Source organism: Pempheris klunzingeri, chromosome 12, assembly GCF_042242105.1.
Source record: "Pempheris klunzingeri isolate RE-2024b chromosome 12, fPemKlu1.hap1, whole genome shotgun sequence".
Lineage (NCBI taxonomy): Eukaryota > Metazoa > Chordata > Actinopteri > Acropomatiformes > Pempheridae > Pempheris > Pempheris klunzingeri.
In genome coordinates this window covers 20,212,657-20,229,941 of record NC_092023.1, presented here as the reverse complement: position 1 = coordinate 20,229,941, position 17,285 = coordinate 20,212,657, and the positions used below count along the sequence as shown (strand labels likewise).

General features: G+C 43.0%; 1 protein-coding gene across 6 annotated transcripts; it reads right to left on the bottom strand.

Annotated features, from left to right (window-relative positions):
* Positions 1–210: 210 nt before the first annotated feature.
* ikzf1 (IKAROS family zinc finger 1 (Ikaros)) lies at positions 211–16,607 on the bottom strand. 6 transcript variants are annotated; one of them, XM_070840776.1, is made up of 8 exons: positions 16,274–16,607; positions 11,693–11,746; positions 11,410–11,523; positions 5,647–5,916; positions 3,885–4,052; positions 2,206–2,331; positions 1,553–1,687; positions 211–1,041 (listed from the first exon to the last, which is right to left on the bottom strand). In XM_070840776.1, the coding sequence occupies exons 1-8, from the start codon at positions 16,605–16,607 to the stop codon at positions 332–334; spliced, it is 1,911 nt and encodes a 636-aa protein (XP_070696877.1). In that variant the 3' UTR covers positions 211–331. The 6 variants fall into 6 exon arrangements, with proteins under 6 accessions (XP_070696877.1, XP_070696878.1, XP_070696880.1 ...); XM_070840777.1 differs by having other exon boundaries at positions 1,553–1,684; XM_070840779.1 differs by lacking the exon at positions 1,553–1,687.
* Between the last annotated feature and the right edge of the window lie 678 nt (positions 16,608–17,285).

The window sequence follows — 17,285 nt, the reverse complement described above, 5'->3', positions numbered from 1 at the left end:
TGTGGCAACTGTAAATAGATGCAACTCTGCTATGTTCCCTTCACTGAGCATCATTTAGCTTCTTACAAAAAGACAGATGAACTTGTCTTTCTTTTGAGCACGGTATTTGAAATGCAAATAAATGGATTTTTTAAAAGTTGTATACATTTATATGTGTACAACAAACATGCATACTTTGTATAAAAAAACACAACTTTCAGACATCAACGGTATATTTTACATTTTGCATTTCAATGCATTTATTTCAGGTGCATGTCAATGAGTGAGTGGCATGTTCTCCATATGTACACCCGTTTGTCTGAGTGAAAGTGTGTGTGTTGTTCTCCGGCCCTCAGTAGCGATGCTCCCCTCGCGTCATGTGAGAGGAGAACTCGTATCGGTCTTGACTCCGGTAACCACAGAGGTTGCACTCGAAGGGGTCTCTGAAGCCGTGGCAGCCCATGTGAATGGTGTACATGACGTGGTCCAGGAAGAGAATGCGGCAGTGTTTGCACCGGAACGCCCTCACCTGTTCGCCGTCTCCCGTCACCACCTTGAAGCCCTCGGAGGCCATCTCCATGCTGGCCCGGATGGCCTCGTACTGCCTCTGCTGCTCCTCCTTCACCAGAGGGAGCACGCCATTTCTCACCCCCGAGGTGATGTGGTTGGTCAGGTAGATGAGACCGGGGGCCGCCCCGCCTGGACGATCCTCGTTGTTGCTCTCAGTGTCGGTGGAGTCCTGGCCGCTGTGGCTGGGTGAGCCGTCCTTCTCGCTGGAGGCGGACTTGGAGTTGGAGAGCAGCAGCAGGTTCTCAGCTGCGCTGTCTTTGGCCGACAGGTTGTGGCCCGTTACCGTGTGGCCCTCAGGCACCTGCTTGTGGAGGCCGTACATGGAGCCGAGGCCCACATCAGAAGAGGAGGCCGGGGAGGTCTGGACCAGAGGCCGGAGTGACTCGGCCCCCAGGTAGCTGATGGCGCTGTTGATGGCCTGGTCGATGACATGGGGCTGAATCAGCTCTCCTGCTCCTCCTTCGTAGGAGAGGTCTGACAGGCGTTTGTCACCTGAGAGGCCAGAGAGAGACAGGAGAGAATTGTGAACATTAAGCTTAATACTTTCACCTACATCCTCTGATTTCACCATCTTAATACTGAGCCTGATCCACTCTAGCTAAAATTATTCACTGTTTTTTCTGCTCATATTGGTACTAGTCTGATACTAGCATTTCCCTCAGCCTCTTAAGATTTAATTTTTCTGCCTCTTCTGTCACGAAGATTATCTTCATCTTCATGTAAAATCAATATACAGGATTAAACACATGGCAAATATTGAAACATATAATTTTTTAACAAATTACAGGCACAATTCCTGATCAGGCTGAACTGCAACTACATACTTTTTTTTTTTTCTATTACACTGCTTGCAGAGCCAGAGTGGCAAAAGAAGAAAAATGCAAAACTAATTACCACAAATCACATTTCAGCTTCACCTATGCAGCTTTCATAGGTGCAGCTTAATTTTCAGCAAAGGTAGCGACATTGTATTTACACAAAGGAAGCAGATTTCAGCCCTTACCCACAAACTTCTGTGGCATAGTGCTCTTACGCTTAGCTACATTATTAGCTAGTCTGTCTAGCACCAAGGCTCTGTCAGATCCCGTCTGGCTTAAGTCTTCCCTCTGCTCATTGTGGTTGCTTTCTTCCTTTACTACTGGAAAGCAAGACAGAAAAGTAGATTTCAGAGTCAAAGTAATTTGAGTTTGTCCTGTTCAGAGTGATGAACTGGTTCCTGATAATTAACACATGATGGTATTTTCTTGCCTGGTGGTATTTTCTCTCACAGAGCACAGAGCGGACTGTTCTGACACGTGTGAAGCACTTGGTCTACAAACATAGTAGCTGTTCATGCTTACAGATGAGGTGTAGATGTGTTTTCAGGCTTCAGTGCAGAGGTTTAAACAACTTTATGGTGTCTGCGTTTAATATACATATAACGACAAATGCAGAACTTTATGCTGACAACATGATTTAACTGAAAAAGAACTCCTGCATGAGTCTGTATACAAATGGAAATGACAGTAGTTTAACCTGACCTGCTGGAGTATTTAGTAACAGCAACACTGTCAGTATGGTACGCTGCTGTTTCATGCATAGCGAGTCCTGCACTCGGGGTAAAGTAGGTCGTCAGATTTGTGTGAAAGTGAAGCGTGGGTCTCGTGAGGCACCAACCTGTGTAGATGCTGTTCTGCAGCCCCATGCACTGGAGGTAGTTGTGACACCGCTCCTTGTGCTCCTCGAGAGAGCTGCGCTGCTTGTAGCTCCGCCCACAATAAGCACACTTGTGGGGTTTTCCGACTGCAAAAAAAAGCATCATGTCAGTGAAGAGCATACTACAGTATTACGCCATACTGGCTCATCCTTTAGTTTGGGTGATCAGCTGTTTTAAATGGTAGTTTCTGGTAGTTTTTTTTTCTCCTGGAAAAACACAGACAGTGTGGGATTTTGCATTTCCAGTTTGACTGGTGTAAAGAGAAGAAGACAAACTGGGTATTTAGCATAAATGGTGACACAAAGAAAAAGGCACCACCTATAAAAAGTCCATAAACATAAAACTCAAGCTTAAAGGCCTGGCATCTTTGGAAAGTCCAGGGCAAAAACTTCACAAGTAGATCATTTTTCTTTTCACTTTTACTTTTAAATGTACTTTTCATGAGCATGGCTGAGCTCTCTGAGGACACGTCCTCTGTATTTTTGGGGGGAATTCAGGAAGCAACGAGGGCGGAGTTAACATAATCATGGTGAGTATTTCACAAGTGACTCCACTCCACATGTCAAAGACATGTGACATCAAGCCCCAACTTGCTCCTGAAGTCTCCTCCTATTTAGATTCCCTGTGTGAAAGTAGTGTAAAAGTACTCTGAGTGATGGAAAAGACTAGAAAGGACCATTTATTATTTCCTCCCAGTAGAAGTGTATTCCTGGCCTTGCAGTAAATGCTTTTAAAACAATAATAGACCACCAGTTGTGGAATATAATCTGCTGAGAATATAAATCAAGAGTTGAATGAGTGGAATATTAAAAAAATGTATTGGTGTCTGGTAAGAGTCTTTGCAGGTGGAGGAGGGAGCACTGGGGGGCATCGGTATTTCTAAACACTGTGATACTTGCCAGTGCATCAAATGTGTATTAATCTGCGACTGAAGGTCCCCAACAAGCGAACAATTTACTCTAGTTTGAGTGATGTTTGCCCTGTTATTTTAGAAAACTGCTTCGCCCTTTTAAAAAATGAAATGATGTATCTGCGAACCATTTTTAAAAACCGTCTTTAGTAGAAATGAATGGGTTTGGAGGCGAATATCATAAAATATAGCAGGAAAGTGGATAAGTGCTGAGAGATGGACTAACACACCGTCGCTTTCTGTCTTTTCATGGAATTAGATAATAGTAGCGCTTTGCAAGCTTTTTGATTGCACCATCACCATTTGATTGCTTTTCACTTATTTCATGTCATTGCTGATACATGGAAACTTCAGATGGATAGCCCCTCACAGCGATCATAATGCTCGCATTTGTCACATAGTGTTGTTACCTAATGCCTAACATGCTAATTAACTGAAGTTGAAACTGGTGTGAAAAGATCATTTTGCAGGTTATCCCTTCTCCGGGCTGTTAAACTATCCAGAGCAGGCTTTCTAAGTGTGCTGTTTACACCCAAAAATGTCATTAACACATACTTCTGCAAAGCATTTGCAAAAAAGGTGACAACATATCTGCACCCTGTCTACTTCCCCTTATACAGCCCTGAGCGCTCAAAGTATGCACTGCAGAACATGGCATGCCTTTTGTAAAGGCTGGGACCACCACAGCGGTCCCATGGTTACCAGCAGATTTCCTCTCTGTGTACTCACCCGAGTGGGTGCGTAAATGGCCGGTGAGGGCGTCCCTCCTGCGACAGGCGTAGCTGCACAGGTGACACTTGAAGGGTTTCTCCCCTGAATGGAGCTTGATGTGACGCAGTAGGTTGCCCTTCTGGGTGAAAGAGGCACCGCACTGGCTGCACTGGAAAGGACGTTCTCCTGAGGACAAGAGCACACCACACACACATTACTGTAAAGAGGCAGATAAAACACAGAGAAAGAGCAGGAAAAAGAATGACTAGTATGTTTTACTAACACCCAGCTTTATATGTTTTTTATGTTCTCTACCAGGCAGTTCAGGATGTTTATGCCTTTCTTGACTACTTTAATCTCCTTACTCTCACTATGTCTGATGCCTCCACTGACAACAATAAAAGTCTTTGTCTTTTCTATGTGGATGAAAAAGCACGTTGCTGCTGTGGGAATGCGGGGTCACTGCACTACAAGCATCCAAAGCGGCAGAACAAGCGGGATGATGGAGCGTCTCCAGGGTAGAGAGCGATCCAGCAGCATGCGGGAGGGTTTCACAGCAGAGTGACACTCCATCTCTCCATGCTCCCCCTGCCCCACCGACTTCTGGCGCTCTGATCGAACAAGAGCCTTTCAGACTCAGCCTGCCAGTTCCGTAATGCACCATTGCCTAGGTCAATTTGATCTGAAAATCTCATTTTTTCCTCTTCTTCGTCTCTAAAATAAGAGCGGCACATCACAATGCAAATTCAGCCTCATTTGAATAAAGCGAAGGAAACACTTTGTGTTGAGAGCCAGTCTTCCTGATCAGCGCTTCTGGAATAAACCAATATCCAGCCTCTCCGAGTGTTGTGGCATTCTGTGAGAACGTTTTAATATGGCTTTTTTTTTCAAAGGCCCCCCATAAAATAAGAGTCACCAGTGAAGCAGCAAAAATATATAAAAAAGGAAATTCATTAAAAATGCATTTCAGGAGCAAAGACTCACCACAGAATATTTTCTATTTAAATAGGAGGCACTTCATTATATCTTTTATTGTACTTTCTTTTGCATTTACATTAGTCTAGTGTTCCTTTCTTCCATTTTGAGTTTCATTAGTTTCTAAAGCTTGACAGTTAAGTGCCTTTTTCAAAAATGTTCCCCACCACTGGTTTGGCTTCATTACAATAGAATATCAATTTTGAGATTTGAAAAACTTTTAATAGCCAGATAATTGTCACCTCATACATATCACATTTAATTGCAGCAGATATCCTGTTTCTCAACTAAGGGCATGTTTTTTCTGACAAAGTTCGTCTCTGTTACTTTATCGCACAATAATTTGATCAGTTACTATTGCTTGTCATGTGGCAATTCAGAGTCATTTGGATGAACAATAATGAATGCTAATGGTATGCTCACAGTCTATTTCACGCACGATAGGAAGGCCTACATGCACACAGCCAAACGCAAAGATGACATTACAACTGCAAGTGGCTATAAGGGTGAGTGCAAACGTAAGAAAAGGCTCTAAAGTTGATCTCTGTCACCAATGTTTGTGTGCAGGCACAAAGACACAAAGCTACAGTATATACACTGTGATAGTACTTGTGTCAATGCCAAAAATACACTATTTAGTAGAAGTAGAAGACTCTGAGACCTTCTTTGTTTGTTTAAAGTTAAAGAAATGCACTAAACATGAGGGGGAGCCACAGCAGACATCTCTCTACCCACGATCCATCCCCACATACTAACAGTGAATATGGGTGCAAAGGAAGGGCAAGAAGTATTGCAGACGGCTTACCAGTGTGGCTTCGCTTGTGCACCATCAACACATTGGGGCCAATGCAAACTATCCCACAGATATCGCACTTGAGCTTCCCGTTGGGCAGCCGGATACCGCCGGCCGAGGAGAAGGCTTTGGCTTCGGGGCTCGGCTGTGAGCCGTTCACCTTGACCCCCGAGGCATCGTTCACGCGCAAGTCTTCCGCGCACTCCTCCTCCTCCACGCCATTCATGTCACAGGCCAGCCCATTCTCCTCATCACTGCGAGCCTCAACTTTAATGTTACAGGCTGGAAAAGAGGGCAAGGGGGGGCCACGGTTTAGAATACGAGCATGATTCTTTCATGATGTTATATACTAAAGATGGGCAATTTGTCAGTGTGATATTGATACTGTGACATGAGAATAGATAGAGCTGCTTCTTGTGACATTGTGATGTAGCCTTAAAGTTGCCTTTGTTCTGGTCTGAAAGGCTTCACAATAAGAAAGTGAAACGATCTCGTGAACATATTTGACTGTTCTCACTGAATCAATGTTGCTAATGGTTGTTTGGTCATTATAACTCCTTTACCTAATTTATCTTTTCTAAAAATGCAGAAAGAATTTATTTTGTCTTATGGATGAGCCTTTTTTACATTTTCTTTGGTCTGACTTTTCTCCATTCTAAGCAAAAACAGTTTTATTCTGTTATTCCTGTTATTTAGTATTGTTCTTATTCTCTTCATTGAATTATTTTTAATTTACATTTATTTATAATTAAATAATAATTAATTATATAAATACATACTCACTCACCTAAAGACTGTAGGTTTATTCGGTCAATATGGTTCTGTTCATTCCCTCTTTCCTCTGATCAGAGGTCAGACACTGTATGTAACAGCAGTGCAACTGCACCATAATACAACCAGAACAACAGTGGCTTTGGGATTCTGCATCAAAACTTTAAAAACTTCCCTTTAGTACAGGCGTTTTTGTGAATTCAGCTTGAGAAAAGTCAACAAACATCAGATAAGATCAAGCCACAGCCCACTCATTTAAACTGTAGACTCCACTGCTGATTTGTTTCTGAGCAGCGCCGTACATTTCATGAGGATACACAGGTGGATAGCATGTCTGCCGTTTGAGGATGTCAGTGATGAGATGAAGAAACACGCAGATCATCTCACACCATCACACTTTGGTGAAACAAACGACAGCAAGATAAACAGGAAACAGAGACACAGGAAGCTGTGTGAAACTAGGGACGACAGCGGTGTGTATCTGAGCGCGATGAACACACGCAGACACATGAGAGTGAACGCTGCACGAATGATCAATGTCAGCTAGATTTTGTGGAGCAATTAGAAAGTCTCCATTTGATGTCCGGTGCCCCCTGAAGTGATCGGAAAAGAGAAGTGTCCTATGTGCTGGACGACCTGCTCCTTCTTTTCCCATCAGAGAACTTTAGACACATTTAAGAGAACTGACAGATCATGCAAGTCCCACAGCTACCAGCCTGTGGTTTGTATGTCACTGCGGCAGCCTGATTTCCCCATGCCTCTACCTCTGTTTGTACAACTGAAGAGGAAGAAGTGGAAATCATGAAATATAGGAATCTATGGAAAAGGGGAAGCTTCAGAAAGAGGGCCTATCTAACTGAAATACCAAGAATTATGGAGAAGTGACAGAAAGGGAAGCACGGGAAAGGAATTGTAAAACAGCCCGTAACTGAAACTTTTTTTTTTCCTCTTTTCATGCAGGAGTCTTGTTTTCACCGAGCGCCACCAAGGGAACATACATCCCCCGGTGTACAGATTGTTTTCCATAGAGAGCAGGAGGTGGAGAGAGACGTAGAGACACAACAGCAAAGGATCATTATAATCACTTTTCCGATCAAAGGTACAGGATCCGAGAATCCACCTCCACAAAACATTCTTTTTCTTAATTTCTCCTTGCATGACAAACACTGCTCATCTGTTCAACTATTGAACATTTTTGGGCAGACTGTCTTGTCTTTTTGCTGAGCAGATGAGATAAAAGTGTCACCAGCCGTGCAAACAAAGTGAAGGAAAGGCTTCACTGTTAATATGGACAAAATGGTGCTTAAGTTGCAAAAGATGATGTGTTATATGTGTTATATCCAAAACGTAATTACAATGCAGCAAGGCTAACGGTGCATTTGGGGATCTACTATCTGTTGACACAAAGCTCTGACACTATTATTACCATCATGCTTTTTGTTCTCTGGCTTCATATGCATTAACAGATTTAACCTGTCAGGAGACCTCAAGTACCCCCACACCTACACCCCCACTACTAACTATTCTAACTTTGAACCATTACTTGTAACTGGATTTTAACACTTTATCTGTTACTTTTATCACACACACTGAACAAGTAGTGTTAAGATGACTCAATATGAGAATATGCTTTTTTATTCAAAATGTATTTTTTTTTTTTCAGTTACTTTAGCTACTCCACAGTCCTCCCACTGACTCATGACATGTTCATGCCATTTTGTGAATTCTCGCTGTGCTTGCAAGGGTGAAACAAAAATTACATTTTTTTTTTTTTTACGTTTTGTGTGTTGCAAAACCTACGTTATGAATTCTCACTTGAACCACTGAGGTTTCTCTGTCAGGCATAAGATCTTTAACGATGATGGAAGTCTCAGAACAAATTAAGCTGGAGGTTTTCGTTTAGGACGGGTGATGAAGTCTGTGCATTTGCATATCACAGAGCTCGAAAGCAAAACTTGATAAGTGGCTACACCACTTCAACCCTCTTAATCCAATTTATGGTTTAAGCCACAAAACCTCTGATTGCTACACTTTTCTGGGTACCTGAAGTACTTTTCTATTGTGAATGGGTAGCTGTAAAATCATGTCCCAATAAAAAGGCTTAATCACACTATTGCCTTGCTCAGTATAGATAAAAGAGTCCTTTCTCTGCACATGGAAATGTAGCCACTGATCGAGGAATAACTCTTCAATTCAAACCCTAAAGCAGGTGTATAGTGCGCATAATGTATATTGTATATTCACATATTTCAGAACTGTTGGACCGATGCACAAATAAACCTTTATGTTTTATCTGTAGTTCCTGAGACACTTGATGCAGCGGTGCGGATGTCAGGTCATCAGCTAAAGCACACAGAAAGGAACCATGAGCGCTGGGCTGCCACCCCCTTCTCATGGATATGGGGAAGTTGTGACTGAATTGGGAGAAGGAAGAAGGCCTTTTACTTTATATCATGTTTGTCACAGTCACACATCCTGATTTGCTCGTTTTGGGAAGCAAGTGCCAGATCACATTGTAGGCAAACAAAACAAGGCACAATAAAGTGGTTATAAGCTCATGTGGATCTAATATTCAGATAACAGATAAATGGGTGACAGACTGTGACAGAGAATGAATATACTGAGAGATGTGACTGACACATATATATATATAAAAAAAAGTTTCATTAGTGTAGTAAACAGTCTGTTAGTTCTGCAGTGTGGAAACACTGTTACTGGCTTGTGCTGCTCTCACTGCCTGAAAATAGCCCTGTGTGCAAGATAGTGGAACCACATGTGTTAAACCACGCCAGCAACACGCTCAACAGAACTTGCAGGAACACCAAAAACAGCCTGCTTTTCCCCTCACACATTTCACAAAAAAAGTTCGCCTCCATGTTTCGGGAACTAGACAGCTCACTCTCCCTCTGAGTCTCACGTCTGTAAAACAGCAAAGGCTCCGTCTGAATCATTGAAAGTGAAAGAGAAATCGTTTCACTGGGATGTTGAGAAGGTCTTCTTACCGCCTTGTGACTTCAACCAGATATGTCTCCATGCTTATTTTCAGTTTAAGCTGCAGAAGACAATTAAACTAATTTTGTTGCCATTCTTGTGACAATTTACTAAACGCACAGAGCCGGAACGGAAAAGAGGACAAAACAGAGTTCACTCAGACCTATAAACCTCCCTTTTGCTAGGCGTCACATGCATTGTGAATGTGCAGCAGAAATGACAATCCCAGGCTGCGAAGACTAATTTGTAACAGGAAACAACCTGGTTTTTGAGGTTTTGAGCTCTCGATACTTTGAGGTCCCATGTCCCACATATAGTCCCCCTGCTTTTTGCCTTTTTTCACTACAGAGAACTGAGCAGCACATGATCCTGGGTGATAATTATAACTCATTCGGGCTTTTATCACAGAGGCAGCGATGCATAGATGTACCAGATACTTGCACTTCCCTTCTTTCTCTCGTTGGGCTCTTTCTTTCTGTCCCTATATAGACACATACGAAGTGATCATGCTGAATAGGGAATGAACAGAAACTCATGTATAGTACACACAGTTACATGCCACCAAACATTTAAATCACCTGCTTTCTGACTAATTCCCGTTATTTTGCACAATGATACCAAACGGTTTGACACGTTTTAATTCTCAGATGACACTGCAGCACATGTTTAGAAGGGTTCAGAGATCAACAGTTGTAAAGTCAAACAGAAAGCCTTTGTGAGTAAGTGTGTGTGTGTGTGTGTGTGCAGGTGTGTGACCTATGTGGTGCAGTGATGCGCTGATCTCTCTGCGCTCGCATGATGATCCTGAACTCTTTATCTCCAGGAGTGTTGAAACTGTCTGATGGCAAGTTCTTCTTAGGAAACTCTTACACATCCTATTTCAGTTTCCTCTCACATCTTACTTTTGACTGCGTGTCGCTAATCTTTGCCGTTATCTGGATGAGTAGAAAAACACTGATAGGGTGGTCAGCTGTCGTGCTCGGTTTGTTCATCAAATATAATCATTTGTTAGCATGAAAGCAAAATACTTAAGCCACATTTCTGTGATCCTGAGCTGCAACTCTTTTTGCAAATTTCACATTTTTAACCGTCTGAAACATTTCCTCAAACTTGTCTGATTGTTTAGATCTCCATGTCTTTCTGTTTTTATCTCCTAACTTCGTGAATGGTAAAGACTTAATAAATCAATTCAGCGTGTATTCAGCGTGTATTCACCTCACCTGAATGCATCTTGAGAGCTGTGACGGTCCATAACATTTTGGACATTCATTCAGTGGACATGATGAATGCTTGAAAGTTATGATTTTCATAACTAACAACAAACAAACGAGCAAAGTAACACCTACATTACTTTTCCTACTTAAAGTCTGATTCATCTCCATGTTGAGCTGATTAGCCTTTAATGACCACATTCAACATTTCCTGTTTTTTTAACAAACCACCCACGTTAGGAGACTCGAGATATATATACATTGCCGATGTGAACCCCCCTAGCATGCTTCATCCTTATTTTCACCATGATATTCCCTGGCTTGATGTTCTCAAACTCAAATCAAGGCCACATTAGCTATTCCTTAAGATTCGGCTTATTAATGACATGCCATGGATCAAAGGGATTTTTTTTTTCACCTTTTCTGCCAATGACCTAAATGTGTCTCTTTGCAGCTTTAAATTAATTTTTCCAAGGGATTTGGAACAGCAAATATCTCCCACTGGATGTGCATGGGATTAAGTTATAAAAACACTTTTTTGCTTTTTTTAATATACATATATGTTATGCTTTTGATACTGACATTACTTTCATTTAACCATTTTACTCTGATTTGGATGCTTAGGGAATGAATACATTACTGCTGGGAAAGGCTCTGCAGTGGTTTTGACTCATTCTGACTGCTGCTTCATGGGATACACTCAGCTCAAAGTGGCTATCACACACTTGGATTCATTTGGTCTTAATATACGCGAGCATCAGTGACTGGCTGTGGGTGCATTTGGTGAGATGTTGCCTCGTACCTTTGTCCCCTCTGTTGTTCTGCTGGTGGGCGGAGCTGGCTGACAGGTCCTCGGGGACGGCCATGGGCTCCTCTGCCTCCTCGGATGCTTCGTTGGCAGGGGGGCTGTCCCTGCCTGGGGAGACACACACCAGCAAACAGCCATCACTCACTACGCAACCCCTCGACGTGTCTCATTCAGGAGAAGCGAAATTACCTCCGGGTGGTGCAAGAGCCTGTTTGTGGGCCTATTGTATCTACTTTCTGCACTCTATGGCTCAATCATGCAGTAAGTAGTCTTTTACCTGGCATCTGGGCCATTTCCTGGGCCTCCTCTGTCTCCATGCGGTGCAAGTACTCTAAGAGAGATGGAGATGTAGATGTGTGTAAGTTTAATCAAGTGCAGGCTGAGGAAACAACATTATAAAAATCTAGAGTGGAGTAAAGGGTGCACTTCTCGGTGTGACTCCGTCACCTCTGTGAGATCACTCTTGTCACAGCCGCAGACACACCACTGTCCCCCACATTACATTACAAAGAATTACAGACATTTCATTACGAGTCTGACAGAGACTGAGCTTGGAAAGTGGCTTGGCTCCGGCTGATGGGGCCCGCTGGTAGCGCGGGGTTGCTGGGAATGGGCTTTCAGACCACATTTGTTATTTATTGTTAATTTCCTGCCACGTAATCATCCAAAAATGCAAACTGACTGCCGCAAAATTAAGCAGAAAATTAACTGGCCCCAGGTCACGAAGATGCGGGTGTTTGCCGTGCCCAGCTGATCGGCGCTCATGTTCTCTCTAATTTACTGAGCATGCATCGCTGAGCCCGCGGCCTGAGCACAGACGCATGCAAGGCACAATGAGAAACAAAGACGGGGGGAAAGAGAGCCAGAGTGTGAGAGAGAAGAAGAAGATAGAGAAAACGCAGCCAGATAGATGTAGAGGCAGAGAAGTAGATGGCAACAGGGGGGCGGGGGGCAAGAAGTCAGAGGAGCAAACGCAACAGGAAGGTGCAGAGAAAAGAAGAGACAGAAAAGCAGGCCGAAGGACAGAGAAGTTCTCTTTATTTATTTTTTAGAAGCGATCCTCCGGCCAGGGCTGAATATCTGAGGAGTCACCAGTGCTCGTGGCCCCATTAATAATGGATGGCCCTCAAGCCTGCAGCAGATGGGCCCGACAGCCTCAGCCCCAGCTCCACCACTTCAAGAAGCCCTTGGCGGGGCTGCTGCCCAGTCCAAGCAGCCACTCAGGGAGAAGTGAAGCTCCCGAAAATAGCGAAACGAGCCCAAGGGAGAAGGGGAACCTAGGCCTTCCTGTTTTACTGACAGATGGCTCCACACATTTGGAACAAATAGTGGGAAGCGACCGGGCCGCTCTGTCGCAACGCACAATATTCTGCGGAGTCAAGTCAGGAGCTCGACGGCCTGAAGACGCCCAGGCTGCAAGTGTGAGGCGAGGGTGGGGGGGTGGGGGCAAAGGTCACTGGTGCAGATGATTTGTTCAGCACAACTCGGGGGTGTTGCGTGTTACTCTGCTGAGCTACGACTCTGCAGCGCCGCTCTTCAGCATCTGGAGTTTGGAGGTCGGGGGCAGAGGGGGGTATATTCTCATGTGCCCTTTTTTTCTGGGCAGATGGTGCGAGGGGAAACACGGATGTGCTGGTGGGGGGGCTTCGACAGAAATAAAAAAGAGAGTTCCTTCATGCAGCCACAACCCACTTGCGTAGGCACGTGGAAAGTAAGGTGCACATAGAATATTCAGGAAGTATTTTGTTATACCTCAGAATGACTTTATTTGCTTCATGTTGGATATTTTTGGTACTGAACTTTTCCTACATTGTTTTTAGTTGTTCCTCAATCTTTAGATTCTATGCCTTAATTTTCCTTTGTCAAAGTTTAAAGTTGTACTTTTTCAATAAGAGCAGGAGCCGTGTGATTAAAATGTTCTCAGCCAACTAACCACTCAACACATTTGCTCTCATTTATTCAATCAAGTCCACCTGAAACTGTGAAAATAGCAGGATTTTTAGCCCCAATTACTCACATCCTGGTTGTAACCTGGAGGAGATGTGTGTGTGTGTGTGTGTGTGTGTGTGTGTGTGTGTGTGTGTACTGGGGGCAGGTGGAATCTTTCAGCCAGTGAAATGGAAGTCACAGAAAAGACTTCTGACACTGAGCGCAGGGGGACTGGGAAAGTTTTGGTCTGAGTGCGTCAAGTGAGGAGAGGCAGGAAGAGGCTTGTGGGTTGACAGAATTCTCGGTCCTCCTACTGTGTGTGTGCGTGTGTGTGTGTTTCGTAGTGGTGTGTTGGAGGGGGGGAGGTTAGAGGCGTCTGCTCTGCTCATAGTGAGGTGCAAAAGCTACACCAGGGAGCAGGGTGGAGATGAGAAACAATGAAACCGTTAACAGATACTGAGGACCACACCAGCAAAGTTTGGATACTCAGGAGGAAGCTTAAACACTGGTGTGTGTGTGTGTGTGTGTGTGTGTGTGTGTGTGTGTGTGTGTGTATAAATGAGTATAAAGAATACACACTCAAAAATTAACACTAAATACTTAGAATAGTACTTAACTTAAATAGTACATGGAGCTGACATTTAAGTACAGCAACGGGAAAAACATCACAAAAAAGATATTTCTGGAGTATTTCAGTTAGAATTAAATTGAGTTTCATATCGTTAAAATTCCTTACATTTATTTTTCTTAAATAAAAAAACTAAAATCAACAAATTAAAGATGTAATTTAAGACCAAGGAGAATCATGTAAAATATCTTTTATGTTTCTGTATATGACAGGTCTTTGGCTACAATAGTACATGTTATATTCAATATTTATATTTAAATACATCAATATGTAAATGTCAGTGCTTTATCATCACTGTATGAATTCATCGCACATTAATGCTGATTTCACTCTGATTTGATGCACAAAAATATATAATTCTAATTATTCACACTCACACACTCAAACTAAAAGTTTCCACCTCAGACAGTTACTTGGCAGACTTACTGACGATTAATGAAAATATCTGACTAAATAATTGTCACTCCTGTGGGTTTTATGAGAAGTAATGAAGCTGTGGGCGCTTTTTTTATCAACCATTAGGAGAAGAGATTATCCTACACTGCCAAGCAATGTGGTGCATGGTCACCTTTGTTCATATGCACACTGAGATTCTCATCAGTAATTCATGAAATGTATGGGTGTAAGTGGGTAGATAGTGTTAGCGGATGTGTTCTGGGAGCCTATCGAGGGGGTGAGGGGAGAGTAAAGGTGCGCCGAAGAGAACTTTCCTTAATTTGCATCTGACACACTTCACTACTCTGCTATTCAGACAGTACAATCATTTTAATAACTGTCTGCCTTCCTCTGCCCCCCCCCCCCCCTCCTCTTACTTCTGTTTCTACTGACAAGAAAGATGATGTATCTGCAGACAGATTTGCAACACTTTCAGCACTTCTCTTTCCAACCGAGCTATGAAAAAGTGCTATTTGTGAAGGTATTGGGGTTTTAAGTAGATCGAACACATGACATCAAATGTATTTTTTTGCCAAGTGTTACTTTTATTGTTGAATATTTGCTCTTAAGTCTGTTTGGGTGAATTTACAGAATTATTAACTTCCCTTACATGTTTCAAACTCGTAGAAAAATGATATTTTACTTAGAAGTAAACTTCAAATGCATTAATACTTGCTTTAAAAAAAGGCAGATTACATAAAGTGAAGACGCTCTGTCACAGTTTCAGACTGGAACAAAGTGATGACAGCTCACTGACTGAGTGCTTTATGTCGGACAAACGCCACTTTAAAGAGACTATAATTAATAGTTTAATTAATTCCTAATTTAATTAAAGGCAATGAAATATAATTTTTCAGAGGCTCAGCTTCTACAACCAGGAACTTTAGGTTTTGCAACATGTTGAAAAGATGAAAATACTTTATTTCCTCAACAGTGTGAGGGTGAATCTTTCTGTTTTGTCGTCTGGGCGTTGAGGAACAACTTCTCACCTCAGAGTCAGCAGTGTGAAAAGTTTCATCAGTCCTGCCTACATGTGCGTGTTTTTTCTTCTCTTCACACCGAAGTTAAACAGCTAAAGTGAGGCTGTGGTTCGGACAGGTGAATATAAACTTAACTAACCGCGGAATAATCACATTTATCGATTATTAACTTATAGGAAATATTAGACGCAGCGTCAGTCTGTGCGTACTGATTTCCTGTTTAAGACGCGCTGAAATATTTTCCACATATGGTTTGGTGTTGGACGCACAATAAATTTGAGCCTTGATCAAAAAGTTTTTGTAGTTTTTCCCCCCTGAAATTATGTCTTCTAATAATTTATAAAACCGGAGCAACAGGGAGTTTACTGAGCGCGCACATCTGTTGCAACAGGTGCTGTAAGAGGAGTGCAAAAACGCATTAAACAGGTTAAAATTGTAAAGAAATGCGTCAATAATTAGTAGGAAATCTTACAAATCAGGTGAGTATTTTTATATAAATGTAAATGGTTGTGAAACAATTTATCCATAAGCTCCCAAAAGAAAAAGACACATGGAAAACGAGGATCATCCCTCTGTTTCCGTTAAAATTACCGACCATTTAATAACAAATGACGCGTAAAAATGAAACTATTTTCCCGTGTTTAATTTTAAAAGCTACTGTGGTTTGTTAATCCGTTACACGCCCCGTACCAGCAGAGAATAACGCGCACAGAACGGGATCTGATGTTGCGGCGCACCTGCACCGAAACTATAAGGAGTTTTTTTTTTTCCAGTCAGGTGCAAATGTCTCCTAAACCCGTCGAGAAGCAGCGAGCTCGGGTTAGAGGTCTTGACCTGTCCTTTAAGCTTAGTGTGGAGCTGAAAAGCGCGGTGGAGGTCACTTTACCTGCTATTCCTTGAGTTTGCAGTATGAAGTTCTTCCAACTCTCCCCGGCTCCATGTGCAGAAGGTCGCAGCGCCGCGGCGGCCCCATGGAGCTGCGCCCTGAGTCCCTCCCCTCTCCACTGCACTTCCTCGTTCCAGCCCAACATGACTATGTGTCTGAGCTCGGCTGGGGCATTTTGCTTGCTTTTATCCACAGGCCGAATCTGTGGTGGGGAGTCGAGCCACCGAGACCTTGGCACTTGCTTTGTGCCGTGCCAATAAAAGCTGACACCCAGTAGACCATTACTTGCAGCCATGCATGAGATGGGATGAGGCGCGCGAGGAGAGTGGACCATTCATTGTTTATTTATTTCATTCTCACTGAGGAAGCTGACGGGGTGGGGGGGCTCCTCACTTGCATATTGGACAGCTCCCCTTCTGTCACCTGTTCTGGCACGCTGTAGCAGTCCATGAAATTAACACAACTGTTTTCTCTGCCTCTTAATGAGATTTTTCTCTTTAGTGTTTCAACCATTTGACTTTGCTCTTTCTCTCCACTGATTGTCCCCTTAGTGCCAAAGCCTCCTGTCCCACCTCATCACATCAGCCAGGTGTCCACAATCCAGATTATGTCTGAACATGCGCAAATTGTTTCTTTTTTTATCCCCCAACATTTTACTCTTTGTTACTCTCTGCTTTAAGATGCACCCTCTCTGGGTTACCGCCTAAGTCCTGCAGAGCATCACCACGTACATGGATATGCATTATAGTCACCGAAATGTGGTTTCCCCTCTGGTTTAATGAGCAGACCGACCGGCTCTGGGAGTCCAAAGCCAGCTTCAGATGCTGCTGGCAGTGTGAGCTCTGCGAGACTCTTTCTGACTTTAACATTTTGCTGCAATGTCAGTCATCCAAATTCAAAACTGCTTGGAAGTGACTTGAAACTGAGATACACTACACTGAATGTAAATTAGTAAACGGTCGCCTCACTCTACTGTCTGCAACACACCGGACTGGATAGGGTGCAATGCTTC

Bases quoted from the DNA above. Each gene is read 5' to 3' on its own strand.
- ikzf1 (XM_070840776.1), bottom strand. From the start codon at position 16,607: ATGGTCCACTCTCCTCGCGCGCCTCATCCCATCTCATGCATGGCTGCA. The intron at 11,524-11,692 runs GTAAAAGACTAC...GTGTCTCCCCAG, and splicing joins GGAAATGGCCCAGATGCCAG to GCAGGGACAGCCCCCCTGCC. The intron at 4,053-5,646 runs GTAAGCCGTCTG...TCTTGTCCTCAG, and splicing joins GCACAAGCGAAGCCACACTG to GAGAACGTCCTTTCCAGTGC.